The 18727-nt window shown below is 42.2% G+C and overlaps 1 protein-coding gene across 2 annotated transcripts in view; it reads left to right on the plus strand.

Moving 5' to 3' along the window:
• Positions 1 to 18727, plus strand: part of ATG2B (autophagy related 2B) — a 253132-nt gene that overhangs the window by 30758 nt on the left and 203647 nt on the right. For both annotated transcript variants that reach the window (XM_033950876.1, XM_033950877.1), the window contains exons 5-7: positions 3414 to 3576; positions 7687 to 7866; positions 17851 to 17947. In XM_033950876.1, coding sequence (XP_033806767.1) covers positions 3414 to 3576; positions 7687 to 7866; positions 17851 to 17947 — 440 coding nt within the window. The remainder of the gene's footprint in view (positions 1 to 3413; positions 3577 to 7686; positions 7867 to 17850; positions 17948 to 18727) is intronic.

Consider the following 18727-nt stretch of genomic DNA (forward strand, 5'->3'; position numbering starts at 1 on the left):
CAGACCTTCGGTCCATCAAGTCCGGCGATCCGCACACGCGGAGGCCCTGCTAGGTATTCACCTGGCTTATTTTATAGCCAACCATATCTTTATATGCCTATCTCAAGGAGATATGCATCTAGTTTGCTTTTGAAACCTAGGACTGTCGATTCCGCAATAATCTCCCCTGGGAGAGTATTCCAGATGTCAACCACTCTCTGTGTGAAGCAGAACTTCCTGACATTAGTCCTGAACTTGCCCCCCCTTAGCTTCATTTCATGTCCTCTTGTCCGTGTCAAATTGGACATTGTAAATAATCTTCTCTGCTCTATTTTGTCAATTCCTTTCAGTATTTTGAAGGTCTCGATCATATCCCCACGCAGTCTCCTTTTCTCAAGGGAGAACAATCCCAGTGTTTTAAGTCGATCCTCATATTCCAGTTTCTCCATACCCTTCACTAGTTTAGTTGCTCGTCTCTGCACCCTCTCCAGCAGTTTTATATCCTTCTTTAGGTAGGGAGACCAATGTTGGACGCAGTATTCCAAGTGGGGTCTGACCATTGCCCTATAAAGCGGCATTATAACTTTCTCCGATCTACTCGAGATTCCTTTCTTTATCATGCCCAACATTCTATTTGCCTTATTTGCCGCTGCCACGCATTGTGCCGACGGCTTCAGGGTCCTATCTATCAGTACACCCAGATCTCTTTCTTGTTCACTTTTCCCCAGAGTTGCACCTGACATTCTGTACTCGTATTCCTTATTTTTACTGCCTAAATGCATTACCTTGCATTTCTCCACGTTGAACTTCATCTGCCATTTCTCCGCCCATTTTTGTAACCGACACAAATCGCTCTGGAGTTCCTCACTGTCCTCCTGCGATCTGATTGCCCGGCAGAGTTTTGTGTCGTCTGCAAACTTGATGATCTCACTGGATGTTCCGTTTTCCAGGTCATTGATATAAATATTAAAAAGGATCGGCCCAAGTACCGAGCCCTGGGGCACACCACTAGTCACTCTCTCCCAGTCGGAGAACTTCCCATTTATGCCCACTCTCTGCTTTCGGTTTTCCAGCCATTTGCCTATCCATCTTTGTATATCTCCCTCTATGCCATGGCTTTGTAGCTTCCTGAGAAGTCTTTCGTGTGGAACTTTGTCAAATGCTTTCTGGAAGTCCAAGTATATTATGTCCACCGGCTTTCCACTATCAATTTGCTCGTTCACGGTCTCAAAGAATTGGAGTAAATTCGTCAGACACGATTTCCCTTTCCTGAATCCATGTTGACTGGGTTTCATCAAGTCGTGTGTGTCCAAGTGCTGAACTATGCTATCCTTGATCAGTGATTCAATCATCTTGCCGGGGACAGACGTAAGACTCACAGGTCTATAGTTGCCCGGTTCTCCTCTCGATCCTTTTTTGAAAATTGGCGTGACGTTCGCTTTCCTCCAGTCGTCTGGTATCTGACCAGTTCTGATTGACAGGTTTGCAAGTTTTTGCAATAACTCTCCAATTTCAATCTTCAATTCCTTCAAGACTCTCGGGTGAATTTCATCCGGTCCAGGTGATTTGTCACTTTTAAGTTTGTCGATCTGATAGTATATCTGGGCTAAGTCCACTTCAACTGTGGTGAGGCTGTCTTCTATTTCTCCTGCAAACACTTTCTCCGCTTCAGGTATTGTTGAGGTGTCCTCCTTCGTAAAAACGGACGCAAAGAAGGAATTTAGTTTGTCTGCGATTTGTTTATCTTCCTTGATGTACCCTTTTCTTCCCTTGTCGTCCAGGGGTCCCACTGCCTCTTTTGCAGGTTTTTTCCCTTTCACGTATCTAAAGAAGGGCTTGAAGTTTTTGGCCTCCCGGGCTATTTTTTCCTCATAGTCCTGTTTTGCTTCCCTCACCGCCTTGTGACATTTCTTCTGTTCATCTTTATGTTTGTTCCAGGCTTCGGTTGTCTTCGTGCATTTCCATTTTTTGAAAGAGTCCTTCTTTACCTTTATGGCTTCCTTCACCTGTATGGTAAGCCATGCCGGTTCTCTTTTGCCTTTAGTTCTCCGATCTTTGGAAATCCTCGGAATGTAGAGATCTTGTGCTTCTGCAATAGTATTTTTCAATAGGCACCATGCCTGATCTACTGTTTCAAGTTTGTCCACCATCTTCTCGAGTCGTTTTGTTACCATGGCTCTCATGCAATCGTATTTACCCTTTTTAAAGTTTAAGGTGGTGGTTAAGGTTTTGACATGTTTCCCTTTCCCGATGTCAAGTTTAAAGTTGATTACATTGTGATCACTCGTTCCCAGTGGAACCATGACTTCTACTTCTGTTATCGGTCCAGTGAGACCATTTAGGACCAAGTCCAAGGTGGCGTCGCCTCTTGTCGGCTCTTTTACCATTTGCTCCAGGAAGCAATCCCCTAGCACCTCCAGGAACTTGGCCTCCTTGCCGCAGTTGGAGGCTCCTAGTTTCCAGTCTATTCCTGGGAAATTGAAGTCTCCCAATATAACTACATTGCCTGTCTTGCATACTTGTTTGATTTCCTCCATCATTTCTGAGTCAGTGACTTCCGCCTGTCCTGGGGGACGATAGTAAAGGCCAATTTTTATATCTGCGCCATTGCGACCAGGAATTTTGATCCAGAGGGACTCCAGCTTCTCTTTCCTGTCTGTTGTACTCATTCCAACAGAATCTATTTCTTCCTTAACATATAGGGCAATACCTCCACCTTTCTGCCCTTCTCGATCTCTTCTATATAGTTTGTATCCCTGTAGTACTGTGTCCCATTTGTTTTCTTCATTCCACCATGTTTCTGTTATGCCAATGATATCCATGTTCTCATGTCTTGCTATCGTCTCTAGTTCTCCCATTTTGTTTCCTAGACTTCTAGCATTTGTATACATACATCTAAGTTCCCTTCGTGTTACCTTTTTGGACCTTCTACTCTTGGCTGTCCTTACAGTTTCATTTACGGTATCCTTTACTGCTCCTGTGTTATCTCCCATGTTTGCTGTGTGGTCATCCCCTCCTGTGTCTGAGTTGTCCTTTCCTGCTTGTTCTCCTTTGTTGGCTGTGAGGTCGACCTCTCTTGTGTATGAGTAGTGGTCCTTTGTTCCTACGTCGTGGGAAAGGAGCTATAGCAGCATCAGTTTCACATGCTTTGTTACTAGTACTGTAATACTAAATGACATCCAGTATACCAGAGTGCAAAGTTTGAACTCTTATCTCCACCTTCTGGTACATGGGTATAGTCCACTAATCTCTGGATTCATCTGCTTTGCCTAAAAGCAAGAAAACTATCAGGCAAGACATAATTTTTCCATGAAAATGAAATTCATTATTATTTACAATCAAAAAAATTAGGTCTGTTAACTAGCATGTACATACTGCAGGGAGTAAGGGTGGTATTGTAGATTTGTATTTTTAATTTTTGCTTTGTCTTTCAGAACCGTGTACTGTGATGAAACTGCAGATGAATGTGCTGGAATTAATGTGCATCAACCCACAGCTTTTGCTCATAAAATAGTAGAACTTGTTGGAGTCTCTTTCTTCTGGGATGAATTTCCAGCCTCCACAAAATCTTCCCCACTGTGCTCCACAACACAAGTGGTAAGATGAAAAAATGTATTTCAAAGCTTCACCAATAGACTGTGCAGTATTAATGTGTGTGCATCATGCTAGCATATAGGAGGAACTGTCTCTCTTCTTCTTTTTTTCTTTCTGTTAATGAAACCTGTAGTTAGTTGCCATAGAAGGTTATGATTTTGGAACCAAGTCTTTTTCAATAAAGATATTGTCCATAATAATAATAGGGGTGAGCCCATCTTGAGTAAGACTTAAAGTGAGTTTTAAATATAATTCCTTCTTCATATTTATTCTTTTTTTTTTTTTTTTTTTTACTTGGCATTTTAATTGTCTCTAATACTATCTCAAAATTGAGAAACCTGATGTCTGGTATTACTATTATTTAAAACAATACAATGTGAAATAATCTCCCCTTTTACGAATCCGCGTTAGGTTTTGTATCGCCAATTGCGATGGTATTAGCTCCGATGCTCATAGAATTCATCTGGCGTTCTGCAGGGGTCACCACTATACCCATTGCTTTTCAACATTTACATGTCATCATTAGGTGCGCAATTGACCTAGCTGGGGATAAAATTATTCAGCTACGCAAATGACTTTACGATCATTATCCCATTCGCTACCTCTCTCTCTGAAGTTACTCCTATGGCAACAGAAGTACTAGATTTGATGGAACAATGGATGACTGAATTTAGACTGAAGCTTAACTCAGAAAAAACAAAATTCTTTGTAGCTTCATCTCATCCACTTGATACTAAAACATCACTGTGCATTAACAAACTTAGTTACCTTATTCAATCTACTATGAAGGTTTTGGGTGTTATACTAGACCAGGGCCTAACCATGAAAGACCAGGTGGACTCTTTGGTTAGAAAGGGTTTCTTTATTCTCTGGAAGCTTCGGTCCATCAGAGCATCATTCAGAATTCTGGTACAATCCCTTATACTGAGCCAACTTGATTACTGTAATATTGCCTATCTGGCAATTTCCCAGAAGAATATGCAGTGATTACAACTGGTGCAAAATGCGGCGGTCAGGCTGATTTGGGGGTTGAAGAAGTTTGACCATGTAACTCCTTCCTACTGACTCCTGCATTGGTTGCCGATGGAGGCACGTGTGAAGTTTAAGTTTGGATGTTTTTGCTTTAAGGTACTATTCGGTTATTCCCTAAATATATAACTGACCTTTTCTCTTTCTCAACCAATAGACATAAGAGAAGTTCACACTTGAATTTTGTTTCTCCACCGGTTAGAGGATGTAAATTTAAAAGTCGTCATCAACATCTTTTCTCATATCAAGCAGTATTATGGGGTAAAGATCTGGAACAATTACTTATGCTTGCTAATACTTATGGGGAATTTAGGAGACACCTAAAAACATACTTGTTCCTGAAGTACTTAGGCAGATGATTTGTACAATCTCTCCCACAATAATTGATATCTAGAGCTGTTAGTCACTAGTTTTTAACTTGTTAGTTCTACTCAGTTTGAAGCATTATTAATCATTGTAAACCGCATAGAACTTCACGGTCCTGCGGTATATAAAAAGTTATTATTATTATGAGCGTCGGAGCTAATACCGCCGTGACTAGCGATAAAAAAACCCTAATGTGGCATTGTAAAAGGGGGGTGTTAAATTAAGTGGAATTAAATTATATTAAATGAAATACCAAGTTGCAGAGATATACCTGCAGTGATTGTATACATAAGTTAACGAGTACTGAGTTTTTACTATTTTAACACTATTAAGGAGGGGTTTTGTTTTTATTTTCTATTTTATAACCTGGTACTTTTTCTAGAATCAGAGGCTCATGTAATATATTGCAGGGGTTTTTAAGCATTACATTTTAAATACAGTGAGGCCTCTAGCCTGACTAAGGAAATGTGACTGCAAGAATTGTTCAGGTTGGAGTGGAATGTGCCTACAGACAATCTGAACTTCTTTGTTCTTCATTTTTTTCTCCCTTGAAATTCTCAGTAAAAGATTGAAGATCTTTGGTCAGATTGGTTGTATGTACTGATTTGTTCAGTATTCTTCTAGTATATAGTTCTGTATTAAATGTTGTTCATAATTCTATAAAAGGTCACCTAGAATTAGACATCCAGAGGGCACATGATAGGAACCTGTTCTATAAAGGAAATTACACCTGCTTTCTCTTCTAGAATTGTAGCATAACCGAACTATATGCATGTAGCATTTCCATAGTAACATAGGAGTTGATGGCAGATAAGGACCTTCATGGTGTATTCTGTCTGCCCAACATAGCATATGCTTTGCATTCTTTTGCAATTTGCACGCTTTTGTTTATGATTTTACATACATTCGCCAGCAGCAAAATGTTCAGAACTTTAGGAAACTGCTGAAAAGACATCTGTTCTGTAAAATGAAATACAGCATAGGGTCTGAGTTTGGCTGAGGGAGAAGAAGTGATGACTCTTGAGTACTGGTCACGGAGGCATTTGATGACCTGGTTTGTTTTATTTGGTTTATTGATGTCTGTTATTGAGGCATCTTGTATGACTTATGGAATTTTATATTTTGATGTATGTGTGGGTTTGGCCAGTTTTGGCCTTAAAAGATATCCGTCGTTGATGTGACGTATGTTTATATGTAATTTGATATGCAAGTATGTAATTTGTTATAGTGTGTTTTTGAAGTGTTTTGTATGATAAATGTAAATTTTTTATTTTGTATAAGAACATAAGCATCGCCTCTGCTGAGTCAGACCATAGGTCCATCGTGCCCAGCAGCCCGCTCCTGCGGCGGCCCTCCAGGTCAAAGACCTGTTAGTGATCTTTTACATACAACATTTTGCCTTGTATAGTATCCCTCTAACCATACCCCTCAATTCCCCTTTCCTTCAGGAGTTCGTCCAATCCCTTTTTGAACCCCAGAATCGTACTCTGCTCTACCACCTCCTCTGGAAGCGCATTCCAGGTGTCCACCATCCTCTGAGTGAAGAAGAACTTCCTAGCGTTTGTTCTGAATATGTCTCCCTTCAATTTCCTTGAGTGCCCTCTTGTTATTGTTACCCCCGCAAGTCTGAAGAATCTGTCCCTCTCTACCTTGTCTATACCCTTCATGATCTTGTAAGTTTCTATCATGTCCCCTCTAAGTCTCCGCTTTTCCAAGGAAAAAAGCCTCAGCCTCTCCAGCCTTTCCGCATATGAAAGGTTTTCCATGCTTTTTATCATTTTTGTTGCTCTTCTTTGAACCTTCTCGAGTATCGCCATATCCTTCTTGAGGATATGGCGACCAGTATTGAGCGCAGTACTCCAGGTGCGTATGTAACTCGCCCTGGATAAGGGCGGGTGAGAAATAAACAAACAAACATGGAGTTTTATTTCATGAATGGTAGCTCTTTAATTCACAATGATGGTTACGAGGGCAATTTTAGAAAGGCTTTCTGTGTGTGAAACCCTCTTTTACATAATATTTAACAAATGGACTATGTAAAATTAGCTGCCATAAACACACATAAAACTATTCTACATATGCATTTTGGCCCTGATTCTATAAATAATGCCTAAAGTTATGTGCCCAGTTTGACATGCCTAACTTATCTCCCTTTTTACTAAACCATGGTAGAGATTTCTCCTGCAGCCCAAAGTGCTAAATGCTCTGATGCTCCGAATTCCTATGAGCTGTATGCAATTTGACACCAGAGAAAGACCAACGAGAAACAAAAGAAGAGACCCAGGTTTCCACAGAAAACAAAGGCAAAACCAAACAAAACTATGGAAATGTTCAAAATCTTCATTTTATTTCTTCTAAAGAACTAAAAGCACTGTCCACATTGGTATGGAAATGGACCCAACACTATCCATGTTTTGGCAAAACATCTTCCTCAGGGCCTAAGACATTAACATAAAATAATGATAAATGATAAAAAATAAATGATGAATACGTGAATATTGAAAAATGTTTGCTAAGACAAAAGGTGCCAGACAGATAGTGAATACATATTTCCCAAATTGGAAAACCAAGTGCATGATAAAGTACCATGCGGTTGGTTTTCCAATTTGGGACATATGTATTCTAAACTTGCTTCCTTAATGTTTGACATTATACATAGAAAATTTATAGCAGATGAAGAAATACATTTTGACATTTATTCTTCATTGTATTTTAAAGGAGACTGAACCAAAGCTTTCTCCCAGCTGGAATCCAAAACTTATATATGAACCTCACCCCCAGTTCACGAGAAATGTACCAGAAATTGCACCATCTGGCCCAGTGCAGATAGGAAGCTTGATTGGCAGACTGGAGTTTGGCCTAACACTAAAGCAGAATGAAGTCATTCCTGGAGCCAAGGTTAGACAAGTACTTATTGAATATGTACAATAAAATATTGCCAAGTGTAGTGGGAGAGAGAAGATGTGTGAGTTTCTTAGATTTTTTTTTCTCCTTCTCTGCTTTGTATCATACACTAGCCACCTTTATTGGCATTGTAGCCAATACTAGAGGCTTACTCTTTGAATAGTGTCTCCAGAATGGTTTGTTTTATGAATACCTTGATGAGAATAAATCTTACTTTAAAGTCAGATATGTTTTGATATGATCTCAGACTCTCAAATAGACTTTTGGTGCTATTTTCATTAAAGCTGTGCCGAATAGCATATGTTCCTATTATTATTCAGCCGAATACCGAATATAAATAGACATTGAGCTTTTAACATTACAAATAATAAATGAAGCAATGTGAAATCAGAGTTCAATTTCAGTAGGATTTAGCATAATATAGCCACAGATTGTTTGTATTCAAATTTACGCCCCCTCCCCCCCCTTTTTATGAAGCCACGTTAGGGTTTTTTATTATGGGCTGCGGCAATAAAAGCTCTGACACTCGTAGGAATTCTATGAGCGTCGGAGCTTTTACTGTCACGGCCGGCGATAAAAAACCCTAATGCGGATCATAAAAGGGGGAGGTTAAATCACTGTTTGTCTGAATACGAATAATGTATTCCGAGCACTATTTCGGAATATTTGATACAGCCCTAATTGTAATGTGTGAGTTGTTTCAGAGCTTTTTTTTTTTTTTTTTTTTCGACCTTTCTATTCTATTGTATTCTTCTGTCTTATATATCATTTCTTCCCTTGGAAAGGTCTCAAAGTGGTTTACATAAAAGGCAATTGTCTTAAAAATCGCCACATCTCAATGCATTGAAACCAAAGGAAGGCAGTGGGGCAACTCTCAGATAAAAATAATGATAAACAGTGCCACTAGAATTAGATGACTAGCTGTAAAAATATTTGCTATCAATACCTCAGGGAGGAGTGAACTTTTGGAACTTGCAGACAAATAGTCTATACCATTGGGAAAGAGGACACCTGTAACGTCTCAGATCTGAGCTCCTGGCAGCAATACTCTGACTAAATACATGTCCAGCCATCTGGATCCCATCCTGCGCCCCCTGCCAAGAAGGTGCACTATGCCAGGCTGGAGGACCTCCCTCTACTGATAGGGAGCAGGCTGTCAGCATTCCTGTTGGCTTGGGTTTGCATTATGTCCGACCTGTGGGTTCTGGACTTTCTTTGGTCGGGCTGCAATTGGAATTCACCCGGCCTCTGACCAATTGGTTCGTGGAATCTACCGCAGGGCACCCGGGCAAGGCACTCCAAGTGCAGGCTACTGTATATGTAATAGAACGGATGCCGCCCAATATTTTGGGCTCCGGCAGATATTCCATATGCTTTATCGTGCCACTAAATGGCTTCGACGGTTGGAGGCCTTTTCTGGAGCTACAGCATGAACGTCAAGTTCTCAAGATTCCACGCTCTCACATGGATGGAAACAGTGTGATCTGTTATAACCTCTCTGGATTCATGGGGGCATGCTTGCACATTCTGATCTTTCCAGCCCATCGCAGTTACTTGAGGTTTCACATCTTGCACAAATATTGCTAGTTTTTGGTTCTGCCCTGTGAACTAGCAACAATTCCTCGTGCCTTCACAGAGGTGATGGCGGTCATAGTGGCTTACTTAAGTAATATGGGTCTGCAAGTACACCCTGTATTGGTCGGCTGGCTAGTCAGAGCTCCCTTGTTGGCCAAGGATCAATCCAGGTGCTAGAGGACCTTGGTTGGATTGTTCATTACAGACAGGGCAGTCTCTCACCCAAGCTGCATCTGTCTTCCAGGGACATGCAGACTGATTCTGCTTCCCTGGACTTTTTCCCTTCTCCATCTCCTTCAGCATAGGACTATCTTCAGGTCCTGGGATCCGTAGCTACCATGTTGGATGTGGTTCCTTGGGTAAGAGTGTACATTCATCCTTTCCAGCTTGTCTTACTCTCTTTGTGGGCTCCGCACTGGGATGCATTACAACCCAGTCTTCCCTGGACTCTGGAGGCTTGGAGCAGTCATATTTGTGGCTTCTCCAACAATTGCTATGCAAGAACATACCACTGCGGATCACCTCCTGGGTCATGGTGCTAACAGATGCCAGCCTTTGGGACTGGGGAGCACCACTGCTCTTGGCGTCCCATTCAGGGGTACTGGACATCCTCTCAGTAGAAATGGTTGTTCAGCTGGTTGGAGCTCAGAACCTTCAGCCGACTCTAGTGTACCAGCAGAGGACTCTGGAGGGCCAAGCAGTCAGTCTTTTCCGACAATGCAATGGCTGTAGTCTGTGTCAATTGCCATGGAGGTGCCATCAGCAGTTCTCTGACTCAGGAGGCCCACCTTCTCTTTCTGTGTGCAGAAAGCTGCCTCTGGGTGCTCTTAGCAGCATATGTGGTGAGAGTCGACATTGTTCAGGCTGACTTCTTCATCAGAAAGCCCTTGCTTCAGGGTGAATGGGCGCTGGCCCCAGTGGCATGCCATGCCCTTGTGTGGGCTGGGGTCAGTTCTGCTTCGACCTTATGACCACAGCAAAGCATACGCAAGCAGCTCAGTTCTTCAGTTGGAGGTCTGAGCTCGGGTTTCGATGCTCTGGTTCAGCCGTGGCCTCAGGAAATCCTCCTGTATGTCTTCCTCTCTGGCCCATACTAAGCTGAGTCTTTTGGCAGCTCAAGGTCTATCCGGGACGTGTCATTCATGTGGCTCCAGACTGGCCTTGCAGGCTATTGATACATCTTCGGTAGAGAGTGACCTTCAGTTGTGCGTCCTTCCTGGCCTACTTAAGCAGAGTCCAGTCTGCATGGAGAACCCAGGTCAATTTGCTTTTCCGTCTTGGCTCTTGGGCATGCAGCCTTAGTCTGCAAGGGCTCTTCTGCTGTGGTCCTTGGCATTCTGCTTATGTCTACGCAGTTATCTGCTGTATCTGCTTATGCTATGTTGTGGGGGACTTCCAGCATTGGTGCACTCAGGACCACACATATCCACATTCCGATTCACTTTCGGTGGTGCTGACTTTAAACCAGGTTGGTCTTGATCAAGGCCTCTATGCAGCATCCCTTTGGGTCCAAGTGGCTGGATTCTCTTGTTTTCATGCACAGGGTCGTCCTTCATCTTTGGTATCTCACCCTGATATTGCCTGATTTCTGACGGGCTCTTCACATTGGACCACCAATTTATCTACTGTTCCCTTTCTGGGACCTCACCCTGGTGCTGTATAGTCTATCCAAGACATCCTTTGAGCCCTTTCAGGATGCTCCCCTTTTGGCCTTAATGCTCCAAATGGTTTTTCTGATCATTATTCCTTTAGCGAGCTGTGTCTTCAGACTCTAGGCTCCTCCTTGCAATGAACTGTTCCTCTGAATCTCGGAAACTGGGATTTCTTTGCGCATGGTTTCTTTCTTCCTTCTGAAGATGGTTTCGTCTTTCCATGTTGATCAGGAAGTATGTGTGCCTGTTTCACAGCCTGCTGATTCAAACACTCTGGATCGTGTTTTGAGAATCCTGGATTTGCACGGAGTGCTTCTTCGCTATTTGGTGGTCACAAATGAGTTTGTCTTTCTGACCATTTGTTTGGGTTGACTTATTCTGTCCAGCGGGGTGCTTCTGCTGCTAAGGCCTCAATTTCCAGATGACTCCTTGAGGTCCTTTCAGCAGCCTACATGTTTTCTGGGAAACAGTCTCCTGTTTCCATCCAGGCACATTCTTCTAGATGTGTGGTTTCTTTGTGGGCCAAAGCTAGAGCTGTCTTCTCTGAGGAGCTTTGCACAATGCCAGCATGATTCTCTATACACCCGTTTGCCCTGTTTAGCAGAGTGCATGTGGTGGCAAGACAGGACTCTGCCGTTGGGGTCCTCAGTCTTTCAGGGTTGGCACAATCAGCCCACCCTGGTTTTTGGGAACTACTTTAGTACATCCCACTTGTCTAGAATGTCCAGTAGATAGATGAGACATTCTAGACTTCCTGCACCTGACTATTATCTCAGTTTGTTTCATGTGTCTTCAAGTTGTACCTTGGATAACAGCCCGTGGGGGTTGGGGAGTATAGTTCCTCTTTTAGGCGGGAGTAGTTTTTGAGCTCCCTTGAGGTTTTGCCAGCTGTTTGCAGCTGATATTCTCATGTTACTCATTTAAGCAGAACAGTTATTTATGGGTGTCTCTACTTTACGTTGATTTGGTGGCCCTTGGTGCTTGGTACTAACTATAGGTGGAGTTAAGGAGCTCATTGAAGTACAGAAGAGGCATAGAGAAAAATCTGAACTGGATTCCTTCTGTAGATGGCACGCGGCCATGAGGATACTACCCACTTGTCTAGAATGTCTCACCTATCTACTAGAAAAGAGCTTACCAGGGTAAGTATATAATCTGTTTTTACTGTAACCATTTTGTTGCATGAAAATAATAGATGATATAGTAAGCATGCAAAACAAATTGCTCTGAAAGCTTCACTTCAAGTGTTGTGACCCTAAATTACAGAATAGCCTAATATCTGGAAGCCCTCTGTCTGGTCTTTACAAGCCTAACATTCTTCAGAGAAGGTTCCATCAATAAGAAACCCTGATAAGAGTAGAGTGCCCTATCAGCATAATGGGTTTTCTAGGGTAGGGAGATCCTGGATTCTCTACAAGGAGAACTATTTCACCGGTTGGTAACAGAACCCATGCGGAATGGGGTCATACTGGACTTAGTGCTTACAAACGGGGGATCGTGTTTCTGATGTTACAATGGGTGCTTATCTGGTATCCAGTGATCACTGTGTGGTACGGTTTAATATTGAGACGGGTATAGAGAGGGCTTATTCAAAAGTAAAGATTCTAGACTTTAAAAAACAAACTTTGTTTAGATGGGGGATTATGTCAAGGAATTGTCTGGATAGGAACATCTGGAAGGAGTAGAAATGCAGTGGGCATAACTGAAAGGAATTATTGTAAAGGCGACAGACCTTTTTGTGAGGCAAGTAAGTAGTTTTTCACTGTTTTAGTCTAGTTGCTATTATGTATTTTCTTATCTGTATAAGTCGCTGACTGTTCAGTTTCCCTTGTTGTAAACCGCCTAGAACTGGCATTGGTCTGGCGGTATATAAGAATAAAGTTATGATTATTATTATTAAAAGTAAGAGGAAAAGAAGGCCAATTTGGTTCTCAAAAGTCATAGCTGAGAAGGTAAGGAATAAGAGTTTAGCTTTCATGAACTACAAAAGATCACTGAAAGAGGAAGACGGGCAAAAATATCTGGAAAAGTTAAAGAGAGGCTGTTCAAGTATTCAGGAGAGCAAAGATGCAAATGGAAGAAAAAATAGCTGACATTGTAAAATGAGGAGGCAAGACATTTTTTTAGATATATCAATGATAGGAAGAACTGCAAAAGTGGCATTGTGAGATCAAAAATGAAGGGAAGGAAGCTGATAAAGAAACGGCTGAATGCTCAACAAATATTTCTGTTTTGTGTTCACGGCTGAAGTTCCGGAAGTGGGTCCGCAGAAGACAAATGCGAATAGAGATGATGGAGTGGTTGACCCTGATTGATTTTCAGAGGGTTGTGGTCGTGAGGAGCTAGCTAAATTAAAAGTAGGCAAAGCGAAGGGGCCGGATGGTAAGGGAATTTCTGGTGGCTCCACTGACTTTTTCAATGCTTCTCTAGAGCCAGGAGTGGTACCAGAGGACTGGAGAAGGACGGATGTGGTTCCGCTACATAAAAGTAGAAGTAGGGAATTACAGGCCAGTAAGTCTGACTTCTGTGGTAAGCAAATTAATGGAAACACTTTTAAAACAGAGAATGGTGAAGTTTCTAGAATCCTGTGGATTACAGGACCAGAGGCAACATGGAATCACTAGAGGTGGGTCTTGCCAGAGAAATCTGATCAATTTCTTTAACTGGCTGACCAGAGAATTGGATAGAGGGAGTGTGCTAGATGTGGTGTATTTAGATTTTAACAAAGTTTGACAGTATTCTACATAGACATCTATTAAATAAACTGAGTGCCCTCAGGATGGGCCCCAAAGTGACAGGCTGGGTCAGAAACTGGTTGAATGGAAGAAAGAGGGTAGTGATCAATGGAGATCACTCTGAGGAAAGGGATGTTACCAGTAGTGTACCTCGAGGTCCTGTTCTTGGGCCTATTCTTTTAAACATTTTTATAAGCAATATTGCTGAAGGACTTTTGAGTAAGATTTGCCTCTTTGGGGATGATACTAAAATCTGCAATAGAGTAGACATCCCGAAAGGTGTGAATAACATGAAGAAGGATCTAGCGAAGCTTGAAGAATGGTCTGAAATTTGGCAGCTAAAATTTAATACTAAGAAATGCAAGGTCATGTATTTGGGCTGCAAAAACCTGAAGGAATGGTACAGTTTAGGGGGTGAAGAACGATGCACAATGGAAGGGGACTTGGGTGTGATTGTAAGTGATGATCTTAAGGTTGTTAAACTGTTGAAAAAGTGACTGCGAAAGCTAGAAGGATGCATGAGTGCATAGGAAGAGGTATGGCCAGTAGGAAAAAGGAGGTATCGATGCCCCTATATAAGACTCTGGTGAGACCTCATTTAGAATATTGTGTACAGTTCTGGAGACTGCACCTTCAAAAAGATATAAAAAGGATGGAGTTGGTTCAGCGGATGGCTACTAAAATGATGTGTGGTATGCATCATCAGGCATATGGAGACAGACTTAAAGATCTCAATACTTTGAAGGAAAGGCGGGAGAGGGGAGATATGATAGAGACTTTAAAATACCTACATAGCATAAATGCGCACGAGTCGAGTCTCTTTCATTTGAAAGGAAGCTCTGGAATGATAGGGCATAGGATGAAGTTGAGAGGCTCAAGAGTGTTCTAGAAAGGGTGGTAGATGCATGGAACAGCCTCCCGGAAGAGGTGATAGATGCAGAGACTGTCTGGATTTAAGAAAGTATGGGATAGATACATGGGATCTCTTAGAGAGGAAGAGATAATGGTTACTGCAGATGGGCAGATTGGATGGGCCATTTGGCCTTTATCTGCCATCATATTTATATGTTTCAGTATAAAGAACTTTTAAAATATCTTGTGCTCACATCCCTCAAAACTCTGAAAACCAAATGTGGTGTCCAGATTTCATCTAACCAGTCTATTGTTCTGCCTGCCTTCTGCCCACCGCCGCATGCTTCGTCAACAGAAAAACACCTACATCTGTTAGACTGCTCTAGGACTCTATTCATTTATCTGGAAAAGTCAAATTTCCAAAATCGTTCCTCACAATTGTTTGTTTCACTGAATTCTACTTCCTTGTTTGCACGACCTGTTTCCAAGATGACTCTGTCCAAATGGATTTCAGATATCATTCGGTACTGTTATGCAGAAAGTTCAGCAAACTATGGTGCTTCTGATTTGCCCCATATAACCATGCACATCCTGAAAGAGATGGTGACTTCATTGGCAAATATTAGATACGCTCCTTTACTGGACATCTGCAGAGCTGCAACATGGGCGTCTTCTCATACAGTTACAAGGCACTGTTGTTTGGATATGGCATCCCAGACGGATTCCTTATTTGGAAGAACAGTGCTTCAGACAGATATGTGAGGCGACAACATCCCTCCACCACAGCATATCAGGTAAAAGCCAAACCTTTCTATGGTTTAATGAATTTGCAGTTGACTGTCTGGTATCTATGTATCTGACTACACTGCTACTGGTACATCATATTGTCTGTTACCTTTTTAGCTTGGGAGGCACCTATTGTGTGGCTGTCTAAGATCACCTGTCCATGGAGAAATAGAAGTTGCTTATCTTTAACGGTAGTTCTCCTTATACAGTTGATCTTACAGTCACACAGACCTGCCCAGCCTCCCCTGTTTCCGCTTGCTCATAACTAAACTGAAGGGGTACAGTATGGCTTACAGTATATACAGTATGTGTTGAGTGGAAGGGATGCATGCGCTGTAAAGTTTTCTAGAGCTTTCGCAGCTTGGGGACTAGCTGGGTTGGCTCTGTCACGTGGTGACATCACCTACTGTGTGGCTGTAAGATCAACTGACCAAGGAGAAACTACCATTACAGGTAAGCAACTTCCATTTCTTACCTTGCTAATATCTTTTCTAGTAGATAGGTGTGTCATTCTGGAGCTCCACCCTATCAGTTATTTACTCCGCCTGCCTACTGTCTCAATCATAAACTTTGAGTCAAAAGAGATATTGCTTTTAGTCACACTTTAAGGGTATGAAGAATAATCAACTGTATAACACATTGAGGAATATTTGAGCTCTCTAAAGGTTTTTGGTCATTCCATTGTTTGGATTGTTCAGTTCTGATATTTACCGTATTTTTCGCTCCATAAGACGTACTTTTTTCCCCCAAAAAGGTGGGTGGAAATAAGGGTGCGTCTTATGGAGCGAATATTACCCCCCCTCCCCTCTCAGTCGGTACCTTCAAATTGTGGTGGTCGCTGGACGGCTGCCTCCTCGTTATGTTGGAGCCAGCAATGCACAAGCGCGCTAATGCCTGGGCCCGCGAGACTTCATTGGGCGAAGTGGGAGATTGGCATTCGGATGCTCTCAGCTGATACAGCAGAGACTGCCATGGACATCTAGGAGGCACAGCACGGCAGGCTGGGGACGGCAGCAGAGAGGGGAGAAAGCTTATCAACGCCAGTGATCCCAACGCAGACTCCACCCGAAAGGAGGCAGCGTGCAACTGTCGTCGGCCTCCGAGTGTAGTGGCCGCCAACTTGGAAGAGAGCAGGAGAGAGTCCAGAGCTTCGTTGATGCTGAAGGGATCTGATTGCGGATACAGCTGGAGTTGGCACCCCCCAGCAGGAAAACTGAAGCATTTTTGGCCTGGGTCGCACCATGGAGAAATCCAATTTGGTTTGCAGTTGACGGCGTTTCCTTGGCCTTGCGCTGAGCAGATCTACCAGTAATTTCAAGCTGTACTTAAATGGGCCTTATTTGACTGTTAATTTTTATTTATTTTTATTTCGTTCTCACCTATTATGGTTTAATTTTGATCTAATGGCATTTATTAGAGTTTTTTGTAAATCTTTATTTTGATCTTATTTTTTTTCCCCTTTTCACAGCATACAACCGTTGGTTCTAACTGTCCACCAGTTTCTCCCACACTAGACATTCTACTTATCCTTCTGCAGTAGGGTTTATTGTTTTAATACTGGGGGGGGGGTTCTCATTTTTATTCTTTCCATTTTATTTTATTTATTTATCTGTTTATTTTATTTAGGTTTTATTGTTCTACTGTTATCGTATATATTTCCTACCGTTGGCCCCAACATAATCAGCAGGCAGCTGTCCAGTGACCACCACAATTTAAAGAACCTCTGGGGGGAGGGAGAGGGCTGGGACGGAATTTAAAGGTGCCGGATATATATTAGTATACAATTTGGTTCAGAATGTGTTTTTTCTTGTTACTCTTCTCTAAATCTAGGGTGTGTCTTATGGTCAGGTGCGTTCTATGGAGCAAAAAATACGGTAACATGTTTGCTATGCTTCTTTCAGAGTAGACAGAATTGTATTTTGGGGAGTCTCCCCGTACCTCCTCTTTTTATGTTTCTATCTAGGGCTATCGCTTGTTTTGGTACAAGCTGAAGGGGGCAGTGGAGCCCTCTAGTGAGGGAGGAGGCATTGAAAAGCTGGAGTAGATTCCTTCTGCAAGGTTCGCAAGTATGGGGAGAATACCCTACAGTCCAGATTGATACACTTATCTACAGAAAAGATATTAGCAAGGTAAAACCCTAATCTCTTTTTGCTCATTTTATTCACCTTTGATTGATTTCCAGAGGATTAACACAATGCATTTTTACTAACTGGGCTTCTTTACTGTGGGGTGTAGCACAGGAATGTCTGGATAGGGGACTATATTGTTCTGTAGCCTAGAGCCTATTTGTACGTTTTGTACTTAAAGATAAATTATTCAGATGAAATCGTTTGCATTAAAATCATATGAAAAGGTTTTCTATTTTTCTTTTCTTATAGCTTGATGTAAATGGGCATATAGATTCTCTTCATCTTTTCCTGTCACCGCGACAGGTGCATCTGCTGTTGGATATGTTAGCAGTTATTGCTGGACCAGGCAAGTGTTAAACTCACTATGGGGTTTATTGAATGGCTGAAGGAAAGCTGAGGACCCAATATTCAAAGTGATTTAAGAGGATAAGAGAAACATCTGCCTGCTTAAATCAGGCCAGCCACTGATTAAACTAGGCAGTGCACCAAATATCAGCACCAACTGATCATCTTGAAATTGAGCAGGAGATGGCGTTACAGACCAGGAGGAGCCAGCAGTTATATAAGTGCTACCAATTATTCAGTGCCGGTCCCTGTATAGCTAAACAGACCACTAGAAATGCACAAAAAAACCCAGTCCTACTACACCTGCTTAGCTATGTGGGTGCCAACACTGAATATTTATCGGAAACCACATAGCTTCTGGGTTCTGACCTGCATCTCTCATCATTTTCCTCTTTGTCCCTCCTGTCCTCCCCTCTACCACCAACAGGACCCTTCCTCTCTCTTTGCCAGACCCTCTGAGCTGTTCCACCAATATACTTCTGGTCATACCAGTTGTCAAGGGTTGCCTGATTAGGAAGAGGCAAATAGGATTTTGAGAGAGAGCCCCTTACTTTTACACTCTGAGCAGAAGGCTGATCTGACATACCTTTGCCAGAGGTGCACTTCTGTACGTGACACTGTCGTGTGATTGACACGCGATTGGCGGCCGCTTTTAAGGTGGTTGCCAACTATGGAACTGGTTACAGAATCTGGGCCATGATGACTAATTACATTTCAAAGAAATTGAACTTTTGTAACTATTTGCCAATCTATGTTATTTATTGGGATTTATTAATTGCCT

This window comes from Geotrypetes seraphini, chromosome 7 (assembly GCF_902459505.1).
Source record: "Geotrypetes seraphini chromosome 7, aGeoSer1.1, whole genome shotgun sequence".
Classification (NCBI taxonomy): domain Eukaryota; kingdom Metazoa; phylum Chordata; class Amphibia; order Gymnophiona; family Dermophiidae; genus Geotrypetes; species Geotrypetes seraphini.